Source organism: Neolamprologus multifasciatus, chromosome 20 (assembly GCF_963576455.1).
Source record: "Neolamprologus multifasciatus chromosome 20, fNeoMul1.2, whole genome shotgun sequence".
Classification (NCBI taxonomy): domain Eukaryota; kingdom Metazoa; phylum Chordata; class Actinopteri; order Cichliformes; family Cichlidae; genus Neolamprologus; species Neolamprologus multifasciatus.
In genome coordinates, this window is record NC_140458.1 from 35978343 (window position 1) to 35993466 (window position 15124).

A 15124-nucleotide genomic window follows, 5' to 3' on the forward strand; every position below is an offset into this window, starting at 1 on the left:
GTATACATGCACATACTATGTGTGTGTGTTTGCCACTGCATTCATGTGTGTGTGTGTGAGAGAGCGAGAGACCTCCTCCCCTCCATCTCCACCTGGCAAGGAGCAATTTAGCAAGAATGCAGCAAAGGGGCCTAACAGGAAATCCCTGCTGTCTCACCTGCACTGGCCCACTAAGCTGTGATAGTACTACACAGACGCCCTGCTAATACCCTCTTAAAGCACTCAGCGCTGCGAGACAGTACATGGAAAAACAAGGATGGATGATGAGATGCGGAGGGACAAATGAAAGGACAGATAATAGTGAGGGTGAAAGCAAGGGACGTAATCAATGAAGAAGTGAAAGAAGGTGGATAGGGCTTGTTGTGAACACATCGTTTGGACTGAGCATGTTAACACCACCGGCATGCTGCTGTTTCACCGGCTACCGCTCCAACAGCAGGGCTGCTGCAGGAAATACTGTATGGCTTTATCAGCTGGCACACATGCTGAGATGATAGACGGCTAACTGCACACAGTGATTAACCTCTCTCTTCTCCCTCAATTTCCGCTCCAATTTTCCTTTTCTTCTGCTGCCCTTCTTCCTTGTGTCATCTTTCAAAAACACCTCGCTCTCTCGCTCTCTTCCCCTGTGGCTACCACCTCTCTTTCAACACTCCATCCCTCCAACCATGCTGCACACTCTCCAGGAGATTTCCTATTGCCATTTAAAGGCACAGGTCCTGCAGCGAGACAGAGTGATGTGTCAGTGTGAGAAATCCCTGAAGTCTTCAAATCAGGTTGTCTTTGGTGCAGACCCACATTTCCCCAAGCATAACATTGTAGGTTTGCGCCTTTCAGTGCAGATTTGAGGGAGATGATATGCAACATAGAGCTCCTGCTGTCTCCAAGACAACCACGGTATTGATGCTGCCTACACGAGTGGACACCGGGGACCATATCCTGTTTTGTAATCGTGACATTTCTTTAGCAGGAAAGAGAAAGGTCGGGGAGAGGAGTAGAAACGCCGCTGCTGTCCAGTCTGGCTCAGTCAAACCTAAAGGGAACACTGGAGACGGCCCTGAGAAGCTCCGCTGAGTTGATGAATTAAAAACACATCTATATCACCCCACCTTCCTCCAAAAAAACCCACTTAAACTTTCCAGTCCCTCACTCAGCACCCCATAATTTAAAAAAATATCTTGATATGTTTTCAACATTCTGTGGTTGCAAAACTATTAATTCTTGGCAAACCCGGATTTTGCTTAAATTAATTCATTCCCAAATCTGTAACGACTCTAACGTGCGCACACATATGTCTATTCAACAAATCTCAAGGCACAAAACTGTATCTGTAATTAAATATGCCAACAGCACGCACAAATGCATAAACACACTCTGATTAAATTCCTCCTTCTTGCTTGCAATGACAGCCAAATGTAGATCCTGGAAATTGGTTAGCGGAGTAAAACAGAGGCTTAAAGAAAACAGTTTCACTGTTTGTCCTCACCTCCCTTCTCCCTGCCTCACATTTCATCATAAAAGTTTTTTTGGCAGGCAAATCTGCAAAGATATTGGGCCCAACGTCGGCTCTGGGCCGCAATAAACAACACAGGGACTATATGAGTAGACCACAGTCCAAACAGCAGAACCAGAGAGAGTGAAAACCTGTAAGACCACAGCGAGGTCTGGGACACACCAACACTTGCACATTTGCACTCTCACTCGCACACTGGGGAGTCCAATATGGCAAATAGAGTCTCAGGTTGATCAGAAAAACATCTATGACCTTTAAAGAAGCTCATATCCAAACCATCAGCTATATTCATTTGTGTGCGTGCATGCGTGCGTGTGTGTGTGTCTTAAAACAAGTTTGAATGTCACACTGAAAACACACCATTAAAGCTCTTAAATCCAAAGGAAAGGTTCTGATGTATCTGATGCCTGAACTAAGATCTTCTTGGCCTGCTGTGATGCACCACACACAGCTGTGTGAGCTATTCACTCCTCTGGCTGCATCTCTCTAGCCTTTATAAATACACCACACGGCACCCATTACATTTAATTTATTCAAAGGCCTGTGCAGTGAAACTAATCATCTCAATTTATTCTTAATATTCGCCTAATTCAGGTTTGTCAAGCCACTGAGTCTGAATCTCATCACTAAAATATTGAAGACTATTCAAACTCAAGACAATGCGAGACCACCAAAGTCTCCCTATTATCATTCAAACATCTCTTTGGTGAGATGTACTTTACGTAGCGAGACAAACCAACACATATGATGCAGAATGAATGCAGACAGCTGGATTTAAGCAGCGTATCAGTGTTTTCATGCTGACTAATATCTGCATTATTAAAGACTGCTGAAAGGTGAACAAACCCATGAGGATATATAGAGTAACTCACACCGCTGGTATATAAGCACCAGGTTATATATCTCTTATTTATACAGTTGGCATCAAGTGATCCATAGTTTCATGTTGATGTAACTGAAGCCTTCAATAGATGTCGGGAGGTTACAAATACTGTAAGAGTAGCCTGAAGACCAAAGGATGCTTTTTGTTTTAAGTGAATGGTGCATGTTGACGTGCTCAGTGTGTGAGCGTGTGAATAGGGGGGCGTTGTCAGATGGAAGTATGACGAACTTTACACAGAAAATGTAAACAAGGCCTGGACGACCCTACACTGTTTATTTACACACAGAAGGCACTTAAAGACCATTTTTATAGTTTTTGGTACTTTTTCCCATACAGCTCAAACTGAGGACCACCGGAGTTCTCAGGACTCCTTTTTGGGGTATTTCCTGCTATAGAGGAGGAACTGCCTCAGCACAAGAGGAACTTTGCATGAGGTGATGTATTGTGACTGGTCCTGACCAGCGTTATTGTAGTTTTACATCATTATTTCATTTTAATTATGAAATTACATTTTGTTTTACTAGTGTTTTCGCTCATTTCAGTTACAAATTTAAAGAGAACACAAAAACAACACTTTTGACTCACATCCTGTCTCAATAAATATATGCTGCAGTGCTTCCCTGTGCTTGTTTTCACAACTAAATTATCTAAGTTTAGTCTTTAGTCTCTTAGTCTTTGACTAAATTATCAAAGACTAAACTGTAAGATATCTCCCACCCATCCGTCCATCAATACATCCATTTATATATTTTATAACACTTTTCCAGTTCACAGTGATCTGGGGGCCTGTCCCAGCTGTCATAGAGCAGGAAGCAGGGTAACCCCCAACAGGTCAATATTTCACATATACTTTTTATTTTTTATTCTCAAGTACATGATCTTGCTTCTGTTAGTTTCTTTAGAGTAACCAAAACATTTTTACAACTAGTTTCAATTTTATTTTGGTTTTAGTGAACAGCAATAACTGTGTTTTATACTTAAGTGTGGACTGAATATTTGATAAATGGTGGTTACAAGCAGGGATCCACCTTTTTCCAATTCCAACACCTCGGCTGTGGTTCACCTGCCAATAACAAATCCAGTTTTAAATTAATAATCTGTATCCCTCGCTGGCAGGAAGAGACAGGGGCTTGTTTTTGTGTGTCTGGAAACTTTTGAATGAAGAGTCAAACATGATTTTAAGAACTAACCCAATATGAGCTGACGTGCATTACCAGCTGCTCACTGCTTCCAAGTTCCTATAAGAAAAGAACAAATGCTGCAAGGCATGTGCTTCCCAGCACCTCCCTAATGGGTACTTACACCCAAAAATGTTTGGTCAGAAAGCAGCTACATATGCCTACACAGATAAACAAGTGCATGCATGCAAACAGAAGTTTTCATCTCCACCTGAGCTGGTCATCCCAGACATAACAAGACTGAAGTCGATCTTTACGGAAATGTGGGAATTCCCTGTCCCAGGGCAAAGGCTGTGTCATGAAAGCTGAGTTAAGGCAACAGCGCTGATCCGCACTCGTATAATGGACAGATCACCTCAGGGCTGACTCGGGATAATAAGCGGATATAAACTGGCTCACAGCAGGAGCTGCAGGGTGGAGAGCGGGACACTGTCTCATTGAACACCATAACATCTGCTGATAAAACCATGGCAACACAGCTGTGTGCCTAAAGGCTACGAGGGGAACACGGGAAAGCACAGACAAGGACACACACACTCACACACACACACACACACACACGCACACACTCTCACACACACACACAGACAGACACACACAGACAAAAGGACCTTTGTCAATGACTGTTTGCTACCGAAGCATGAAAGTTCATTTTCATATTGTAACAGTGATAGTCATAGTCAAGTCATAGTGTAACAGGTTTCATGACATTCAGGGTCACAGCACAAACTCGTCGCACGCCGCTGCCTCAAACCCTCTTTTGCCCTCCATCCATCACCGTTACATCCCGCCAACAAAGACACAAAAACACATGCACAACACACGTGCGCATGCAGAGGAAGAGCTGCTGCAGGCGTTCCTCCTCATTAACACTTGCTGCTTATTATTATTATAATTATAATAATATAATTTTATAATTATAATTATAAAATATAATTTTATAATTATAATTATAAAATTATATTTTATAATTATAATTATAAATATATAATTATTATTATTATTTTTCCTGATTATTTTTCCTGATCATTTCCAGCTCTGCATGCCAGTTCCTACATCCTGTTCCAAGGGAATCCATTTCCTGTCAAACACTGAGCAGTCACTCTGGCAAACGTGGAAAATAAATGCTGCTCTGCAGTTTCTACAGTAGGAGCCTGGAATAAGCTTGATTTCTCCTTCATCAAAGAGTAAATATTAGCTGAGTCTCACACACAGTCACAGTCTCGAGTAAATACCAAACTAATAATGTAACCTGAAAAGTTAATTCAATGACAACTAAGTATGTTGTCATGGAGATGACAAAATTCTGTCAATAGCCTTTTAGCCAAAATTGTATTGTAAAATCAACAGAATTACATCAGGTCTTAAACTCACTATGCCACAGTCACACAAGGTTAGCTGAAATGTAACCACAGTTATTGCAACCATGTACAACAGACTTGCATTTCATCGCCTTTGAAGTCTTATCAGTGACTTTGGTGTCTCAAGATAACCATAAAAAATCACTAACGCAGAGACAAACTGCTACCAGTCTGCTACCAGTCTGCTACCAGTCTGCAATTAACTGGAGTCAAGTTGGTAATTATGTTTGTCATGCTAAAGAAATTAACTGTGATTAGCACAAACCTGTTGCCACCTACATACGCAGTAGAGGTGGGAATCACCATACATCCCACGATACGATATTATTGCGATTTTTTAAAATATTTTGCGATATTCAGATTCTGTACATAAAGGTAAACTTTATCAATCATCATTTTCTCTAATATCAAAGTCTCACACTCAGTCTTTCTCTCATTTCAGTTTGATTGTTGACAAACTGAACGGTTTGTATTACAGTCTAGTCCAACTTAACTGAATCAACCATCTGGTACAATTATAGCTATTCTGAACTATGCAGTTTATGAAAACTATGCAGCCCCTTCAGCAACTGAAGAATTTGAAAGTAAATTAAAACAAAATATAATTTTACATTAAATAAAAAAGTTTTAAACTTAATTAAAATAAAACATGTCTTAAATTAAAATAAGTAAACTGTCATGTTTATTAAACACATTTGGACAGTGAAGGAATGTCAGGATTCTTGCTCAGAAAAAGGATCAACATGCTCTGAAGTCAGAGCACAAAAACCTTTTTGTAACAAAATATCGATTTCTGCTGTCCCTGTATCGATACATTATTAGAAACAAAATATCACCATGCTACACAGTATCCATTTTTTCCCCACCCCTAATACACAGACATTTACATGAAACAGAAATTCATATTTAGTACTTATATTCAGAGTCCAGGCAAAAGCTCCCAAATCTGAAATAGCAATCCATTAATTTTTTGAAAATAGTACCAGTGTTCCTACATGATGGCGTTTTAACAGCAAATGTATATCTATAACCTCAAACGCCTCAAATAGACGTCAGGGTTGGTACTTTGTCTTTGTTTGTAAGTGAGGCAGCAGGTATTTACAAAGCTTTGCCAGTCGTTCTGAGAGCGATGCCTCAGCTGCCTCGTACCAGGTAACCTGCACTGCGCACAGTGACCACTATTCTATTTCATCTTTCATCTGTATACTATACCAGTTACAAAATATAGAATTTCCTTAAAACTCTTAAAGAGTTTTGAGCAAAGTATAAACCCTGAAGTAAAAGTTGAATTTTGATCATTTAGATGTGCTGCATAAAAATGAAACACACCTTCCCTGTAAGCAGGAGTAAGTAGAGCAGTGGAACATGTCATATTTCATCCAGTTTAATTGTTCTGTTCGGAGACGTTTGTGTTAACAAAGAGCCGACTTACTGTAAGCAAGAGTGAAAACTGCTTTCGGAGTGTGTTATTGTGGCGTGGAGTGTTTGTGTAAGTATGTCTTTGTCTGTGTGTGTATTTGGGCATATGTGTGTATGAAACTGGAAGTTAAGTGGTCTTAGCAAAGCAGGGTGACCCTGAGGAAAGAGGAGGTCAGAACAAAAAGAAAGGGGCTTATTGTCTCTGGCTGTCTCTATCACCACCTCGCTGCCTTCTGGTTAACCACCTGCTGACTGACTGCAGACCAAGCAAAGCCCACATTACAGTTTCTGTTTATGGGTGTGTATTTTTCTGTTAGGTTTCAAAATAGAAAACAAAAATATGCAGAAACATTTCCCAAGGACCTTAATACGGAATAAAATGTCACACAAACCATTCGTGATGAAGCACGTGTCACGTATACTTGGACAGCAACGCTAATGCGCGTGCAGCGTGCACACATGTGTCCGTCGACTCATTAGGTCACATTTATCTCCTTCGCTGTGTAAACCATTAAATATCTCATCCCCATTCTGACCGCTGTAACTCCACTTTATGGCTTTTCCACAAGGCCTCTGAAGAACTTGTGGGGGCTTTATTTTGGACCGTGCCATGTTTGTTCTGGGGGGCCCAATGCTGCTACTCACACTGGAACCCAAACCACACCGATCTACGAAGACGGGAGCGCGCTATTGGGTCTGAGAACGGTGACCATGGTCAGTCGAGTTCAGATGAGATCATACAAAAACTGTCACGACCTGCTGATTAGTGGTCAGCAAACGGGAATGTTTTCTGTTTACTCAGTGATAAGCTCACTGTAAGTTTAGAGCTCATCAAGTTCTTACCTTTGTTTAAACTGTTTCTTCACCCGTTCTCATTCCTAATCTGTTGGTAATGTGGAAATAAGGTGAAACAAGGAGTCGGCAACAAAATGTGATCGAATAGAGACGAAAGCACGAGGGACAAGAAACTGTGGACAGAGGGAGCAGAAGTGAATGAGGCAGAAAGAAAGACAGTAAGCGAGAACGCAGCAGGGGGACAGCCCAGGGTGGAGTTTAACCCGGCTCCGACCACGTCTTTTCTCCGCCTCACTACCTGTATGAACCATCAATCAGCCAGGAGAACAAGGAAAGATCAACAAAAACAGTCCAGCAGGGACCACAGCACGCCGTTCCATCGCATCACTCACTGACAAAAGCCCATATCCTTACACATCCATCAAACGGTGCGATTCTCTCACTTTTCACTTCCTCTTGTCGCTCAATCACGTCGTGATTCATTCCCACTTTTTTTTAATTTTCCTCTTGTTTTCACTATTCATCACTGCCACCGCCGTGGATGTTAGCGAGTCATTTTTTAGTCATTTATATCTTTTACGACTCATTACATTCAACCTCAAAATGAAAACTTCTGACAGACACAGCAAACGCTGGTGATGAAAGAACGCGAGATATTTGAGGTCACATCTGACGAAGCCGAAGTGAAATACCGCAGACTGTGCTCTCTCCAAATACAGACACGCTGCCACATCCCAAAGTATGCATTACAGGCGTGCTGCTTCTGACACTTCTACTGGCAGTCGGAACGAAATATCAAATGTTATATTGCTGTGCAAAGTTATGTGCCCGATTAAGACTCCAGCTTCATGTCTAGACTTCTCTTTATAGGGTCAGTTGCCCCAACATGATGCTCACCCATGATAAACACAGTACTGTACAAAAGTCTTTTGTCATCCCTCTTTCTTTATATCTTTCTAGGAAAATGTGAAATAGGTGCAGTGATTTACTGAAATGTGCAAATAAACATGGAATAAATAAAAGTTTGTGCAGTTCTAATGAGTTTGAAGGTCAATATTTTGTATCAAGTCTTCAGCAAAGCGTCTTTTAGGGAAACGTTCCTATAATGGTTTTATAAGTAGCCTTAAAGAAAAGTTATCCAGCTTTCTTGAAGGACATTCAAAGCTCTTCTTTGGCTGTTGGCTGCCTTTTGTTCTGTTCTGTGTCAGTATGATCCCACTCTGCTTCAATGATGTTGAGATCTGGGCTCTGGGGAAGCCATTGTGTGCTTTGCTATCCAGGTATTGCTTTTACTGCATTGGCAGAGTGTTTGGGATCAATGTCGTTTTGAAAAATAAAGCCACTGCCAATCCGACGCTTTCCAGATGGCATTGCATGGTGGATCAAAATCTGATGGCACATTTCTGCGTTCATAATTCTCTCAGTTTTTCAAGATCACCAACACCTCTGGCTGAAGTACAACCACTAACTACGAATGAGTCAACACTACGTTTTACAGACGGCAGCAGACACTCAGTGTTATACTTCCCTCATGACCTCCGATAATCTGACAGTTTGGATTCATCATGCAGACTCGCTGACATTGACTTTCAGTCCAGTTCTTGTGTAACCTGGCGTCGCTCAACCTCTCCTCCCTGTAACGCTTCCTTCAGCTCCTTGACAGCCAGCTTTCCACTGAGAGCGTTTCAGATGAGGCTTTGGCGAACAGTAGCTGGATCGACTGAAGGGCCCGATGCATCTCCCGGGTCTTGTGTCCTGGATTTTTTTCATATAACTGAGGACACGACTTTCAGATTCTGTTCATCTGCTATAGACATCGTTTTTTAGCCCAGCCACTTCTTTTTTTCTCCACTTGACTTAATTTGGGGTTATATAAATAAAATTGAATTAAACTTGTAAGTTCCCTCAAATGTTTTAAGAACACATTACACACCATGATGATGCAAAGGTTTTGGCTGGCAGGTCTTTGAGAATTACCTTGTAGGTGAAAAAATATTATTTTACATCTTTGGCATTTGTGTTAGAATCAACAAAAAATGTGAATACATTATGTGTTTATGCATCTGTCAGGTATAGACACAAAAGCGGCTTCACCCCTTGAGTTTGGTGCCTTCATGTCCTTAGAAAAACTCAGAAAACCTGCAAAGCTATTGCTCAGGAAAACAGTCGGTTCTCCTAAAGCAAAATCTGTTTAAATGAGGAATAACTTGTGACTTTTACAGAGTGCTGCATGTAAATCAAAGTACAATCGTCATAAATATTTAAGCCTTATATCTGCAAAAGACATTAATACCATGTGACAGTGATGTTGATTGATTGTGTGTTTCTTAGTAAACTATCAGTTTAATCAGCAAACACAGCTCACACAGAGAATGCCAAGAAACCATTTGTGTTTAGATGTTATTAAGTACACATCAGTGAGTTGTGCTGCCAAACAGACACACTCAGTGGATGTTGGGAGGGGAACCAGAAGGTCTGCAGACTTTGCAGTGACAACCAAGAGTTGAGTGTTTTGGTTGGATTTAAGTTTGATGGGGGAAAGAAATGACTTTTTTAAGCCAAATATTTTTTCAAACTAGCTTTCCCCATCAGGAATTAAATTTATTATGCACTTTATTTCTGTCAATTTTATTATTTGGTCATGATTTAATTCTGCTTTCATTTTTTGCTTTGCTTAACACAGCCGAGCTTAGAGTCAATAAAACCTGTATTTTAAGGATCATTATTTTGTTTTGGATTATTGAATCCTATCAGAGACTCTGACAACACAACTGAAGGGCAGGTTCATCCATCTAACCCGATATGTGACAGTTAAATCAAACTAACCATGCGTCTTAAAACAGCGATCTGGCCTCTTTTAACAAATGTTCATAACATTCAAAACAATCTTCTGACAGAGATCTAAAGCGAGTCCCAGAGAACCGATGGCAGCTGGGCTTTGGCCTTGTGCTTTGTTGCTGGCTGGTTAAATATGCAGGAAGGTCTCTGATAGGTTACCTGATCTGGTAGAGTATCATTTCAGCCCCGCATTGTCCTGATCAAGGCAGGAAAGACACACATCGACTGTATTAAAGTTTCCACAGACACAGGCAGGCGCACAACAGCGTACACACACTATTTTCCACATTTCCCAGTTATCTGGAGACAGATTCAATCACACCCATTACGACGCTGTCCTTAACTTTGATTGACAAATAAAATGTGCTTCCATTTTCTCCTTCTGCTGCTCACAGTGCGCCTCTGTTCAGGGGCCGTTCCCATCTGCTTCTAGAGACAAATCTGTGAGGTGAAGCTGCTCCTCGTGTCTCAGGAACCAGCCTCTCTCTTGGGGGAATGTACAACTGTACCGATCAGTGTCATCCATGATGAGACCCACCTGGCACACACACATCACACACTCTTGTATATGAGCGTGTGATGTGCCAGAAGTCGTGTGTGAGACAAAAGAAAATAGGTGGCTGAAAGAAAGCTTGAAAGAAAACTGCTGAAGGAAAATGAAGGAATGAGGTGAGTCGGGGGGTCTTGTGGGAACGGCTGCCATCTCTGGCCAAATGATTGACAGGCAGCAGAGGAATGCACGGCCACGCTGGCCCACTAAAGAGCTCTAAATATCTTTACTCATCCTCTGGTTCGCCCACTTAGTCCAGGAAACCTAAGCCATTCCCGAGCAGGGGAAGATGCCACTTCAATAGCAGGAAAAATTACTTGAAACCGGAGATGAGAGTCAAGCAATCAGTCCTGACAGTGTGAGTGTTTTTGTGTGTCTGTGTGTGCGACTGTGTGTTTGTGGCAGTCAGGATCTGATGCAGCCCAGACCCCCTCTCATCCAGGACACTTCAGGGTCTCTTGCACTATGACGATATATCGCCATGGTAACTTGTGCTATTGCCCTAATCTGCCCCAGAGCAGACAGATTAGACATCAGCAGGTTTGAAAACACTGCATCATCAGGACCTCTGTGCACGACAGGGGAAGTTTTTTAATAGTGTCTAAGTTTTTGCATTTTCCCAGTAAGAAATCATTTTAATTGTAACTTTTTCCTGTGCGAGCAAACAACTTTACAACTACTTTGTTGTTCTAAAAGCCTAATAAGTCATCGTAGGTCAGCCGAGGTCTGAATTCTGTTCTTGTATTCATTCACTAATTGCTCTCAGACCACTAAACACCACCTGCAGCTTAAAGAATAAAACCGTCTCACATATCATATTAATTTAATGAAATACTCAGTTGTACTCCATCAGATTCTGTCTTAATGTCAAAGTTATGAAGTCAATAAGTCTGTTCACTCACACAGTCTACATTTTTGTCGGATTTCTTTCCTGGCTTCAAATAGGCTAAACTTTATTAATATAGCAGCTTTTTTCCAGTCGTACTGACCAAAGTGGCTGAAGTGCTCACGCATGCACATGTACAGTACTTTTCCTCTCACGCACAGACTCACACAGCTGTGTTGTTTTCAGGCTTTATTAGGATTTTATCCTCCTGTGTAAAATCAGCTGCTCTGCTGCAGGTGGAGATGCTGCCATCACCACCCTTTCAAATAAAAGAAACCCTGGTTAACTTAACCAGCTGATAACCAGGTTTGTGTGACCACTTAGCTGCTGCTGTTGGTACGGTGATGCGATCTATGTCAGAAGCATTTGAGGTGATCTGTCCTCGTCGTGCATCTTCAGTTCTGTGTGAGTTTTGCATAAGCAGACGTAATTATTTCTGCTTTACTGTCAGCTTTTCCCACTGAAGTTGGATCAATGACTATTCAAAAGCAAAGCTGGTTGTGAAGCAAATAAAAAACTAAAGTTACACTGACAGAGGTCTGCGGCAGTAAACAAAGCCAAAGCCTCCATGAACCACGGGCTGCAGAACCCGTTATTTTGGTGGATTCAGACTGCAGCTGGCACGGTTCTGGTCATATTTGTTGGTTTTGTGTTTTTATTTCCCCCTTCAGTGTTAGATATGTGTTTGGTTACCTCCTGTTTTATGTTTTTAAATTCAGGTATCTTATTGTATATTATTCTGTGCCTTGACTGACTTCTCCACCTTAACTGTTTCCACCTTTGCCCTGGGCCCACGTGAGTCACCAAACAGACCCATGTGTTCCTGAGCCACGCATCCCTGCTTCTTCAGTTTGTGTTTCATTCAGCGTTTGTCACTTTGTAGGTCTTTAAATGATCAGATTTCCAATTCAAATTCATGTTGTTTTCATTTTGAATATATTTTGGCAGATTTGGGCACTTAATAGTGATTTGTGAGAAGCTAATATTGCTTGGTCTGTTCTCCAAGAAATCCCACCAATGACTTGTACACGCAATGTGCATTTTCAGTAGAACAAAAAAAAAGAAAGAAATGCACACTTACAAAAACCACCCACTGAAAACCAATTCCTTTTCGTATGATGTATTCAACTAACTACAAGGGCCAAAATTCCTTGCACATGTATGCACAATTAGGCCTAATTTTGGCCCAAATTGCTTCCTGTAATGATGAGTGGACATAGTTAGCAGGCCACTCTCAACGGCCGAACACAAAGAGATCTAAAGTATCACTTCCAAGTCCAGTGAGTTATGCAGAAAAATGCTAAATGCTCACAATCCCCCACCTCCTCCACACACACACACACACACACACACACACACACACACACCTATATCTCACTAAATACAACCCACCTCCATCTCTAACAGCAGTGATAAAATCATTAGAGCCTCAGAGTTTAGAACTTCAAACATGACAAAGAAAAAGCTGCCAGCTTTCTTCAGCCCTCTAACTGACCCGCCCACACGCACAAACCCACTGGTGGACTAAAGGAACCACACACGGACATTTTTCCACCCACCTCGACGGCCGTTAGAGAAACAGAAGGAGAAAGAAACACAAAACAGAAAAGCAGGATTTGTTGCACACACACAGTTTCTATCCTAACACAGACCATGCAAAGCTACTATTGTCTGCACCAACAGATGCAAAGTGGTCAGAATGGTGTTTCTTCCCATCTTTATTACTGCAGGGATCTACAGAGTGTCCATCTCTGATGTATCTTTGAAATTATTTTCCAAGAATCTGGAAAGCGTTTTAGTGTCAGTGTTTGCATGTTTGTGGCTTTACTGGTGTGTGTTTGTATGTCTCTGGATTGTGTTTTCTCCATGTGTGAATGTGCACACACTGACCTCGGTCTGGAGTGTGTTGGCGCGCTGCTCCTTGGCACTGAGCGACTCTTTTAGCACTTCGATGTGCTGCTTGCAGTCCGAGTTCTGATTGGTCAGTGTTTCTAGTTTGGTCTGCAGCGCCTGCATCTCAGACTCCTTCCTGTTCAGCTCCTGCTTCAGCTGCTCTATCTGACAGTCACGCAAACACACAAACACACAAACACACAAAGAGGGTCATCAGTGAGTGATATACTTGATATACATTTGTAGATAAGACATGCATTCAAAAATATGACTTTTCATTTAAACCAATGATGCAGACACACCAATGTCAGACTAGTGCATATAAAAGAATCTGAATATCAGGAAAAGTTTATTTTTTGTAGGTTAATTTAAACAGATCAGCTTTCACATGTTCTGTACTCACTGCATGTAAATGGCAATAATGCAAAACTTTTTAGCTCACAGAAATCATAAATCCAGCATTTCAAAATTGTTTGATTGAATTCAAAGAGTATAAATCTCATGTGTTTCTTAGCCTAGTTCAGTTCCCACGACCACAATCAAGGGGAAGGCTGGTGACATGAGTGATGACCTATGCTCTCCACAAAGAGGGTAAACCACCGAAGAGCATTGCTGAAAGGCTGGCTAGGAAAGTTTTACGCTTAATCTTAAAAGTATAGAGAACAGGTGTCGAACTCCAGGCCTCGAGGGCCGGTGTCCTGCAGGTTTTAGATGTGTCCTTGAACCAACACAGCTGATTGAAATGGCTAACTGACCTCCTCAACATGTCTTGAAGTTCTCCAGAGGCTGGTAATGAACTAATCATGTGATTCAGGTGTGTTGACCCAGGGTGAGATCTAAAACCTGCAGGACACCGGCCCTCGAGGCCTGGAGTCCGACACCCCTGGTAGAGAGGGTAGGGATAGCGTAATAATGGAAATTTGACTGGGAGGTAAATGCATGGTAAGAAAAAGGACACAAACAAAGAGAAATCAGAAAATGTCGACTCAAGAACTTGGAGTGGACCGAGGCTGCTGTCACATTTCTAATAGTGTCTTACCTGGATTGAGGTGAACTACACTGCACTGCTACTTTCAGAGGAAAGTTAATTTTGTGTTTCATGTTATTATTGTGCTTCATCGGCCAGAAGCCAACCCCAAGATATGGACATGATGAAGACACGATGAAGGCTTCCATCACAGCAACCTGGTCTTCAATAAAACCTTAGCAGTGCCACAAGCTCTTTGCCTCCAGGCCAGACTGCTCTGACGCAGCAATTATTATTGCAGTGTTGGCGCTAAACGAACCAACACTGCAGAAGATGGATTTTCGGACCTGATTTCTTTAATTGTTGTCAGGAAATGCTTTGGGGATTTCTAATTTTCATGACTTGGAAACCAACAAATTGAGACAAAGAAAATGACCTGATATCTTTCACTACATGTGTGTTGACTACAGAATATATGAACATGAACCACAAAAAAGACCTTTTTCATAATATTCAGGTTACCTGAGGCGCACTAGTGTCACTGCAAACTGAGTCTGACCTCCAGAACAAGCATGTTGAATTCACTATTTTAAAGGCGACAGCAGCCTTAAGCTGCTCTTTAAAACAGACGTGAGCGATACATACACAATTACATCCTTTATAACTGTGTGACTGATTAATAAAAGAAGGAAATCTGAAACGTCTCTGATACTGTGACTCGATTAGGAAAAACTGAATGTTTTGTTATCCGTTTATTGCAATATCAACACGTCAGTTGTGACATATTTTGTGGAGCGATGATGATGAACTGGAATCATCATCAGCCCCATATTATCAATCC

General features: G+C 41.5%; 1 protein-coding gene across 2 annotated transcripts in view; it reads right to left on the reverse strand.

Moving 5' to 3' along the window:
* LOC146495503 (ERC protein 2-like) overlaps window positions 1–15124 on the reverse strand; it is a 162466-nt gene that overhangs the window by 131300 nt on the left and 16042 nt on the right. For both annotated transcript variants that reach the window (XM_085146166.1, XM_085146165.1), the window contains exon 5: window positions 13314–13481. In XM_085146166.1, the coding sequence (XP_085002292.1) occupies window positions 13314–13481 (168 nt within the window). The remainder of the gene's footprint in view (window positions 1–13313; window positions 13482–15124) is intronic.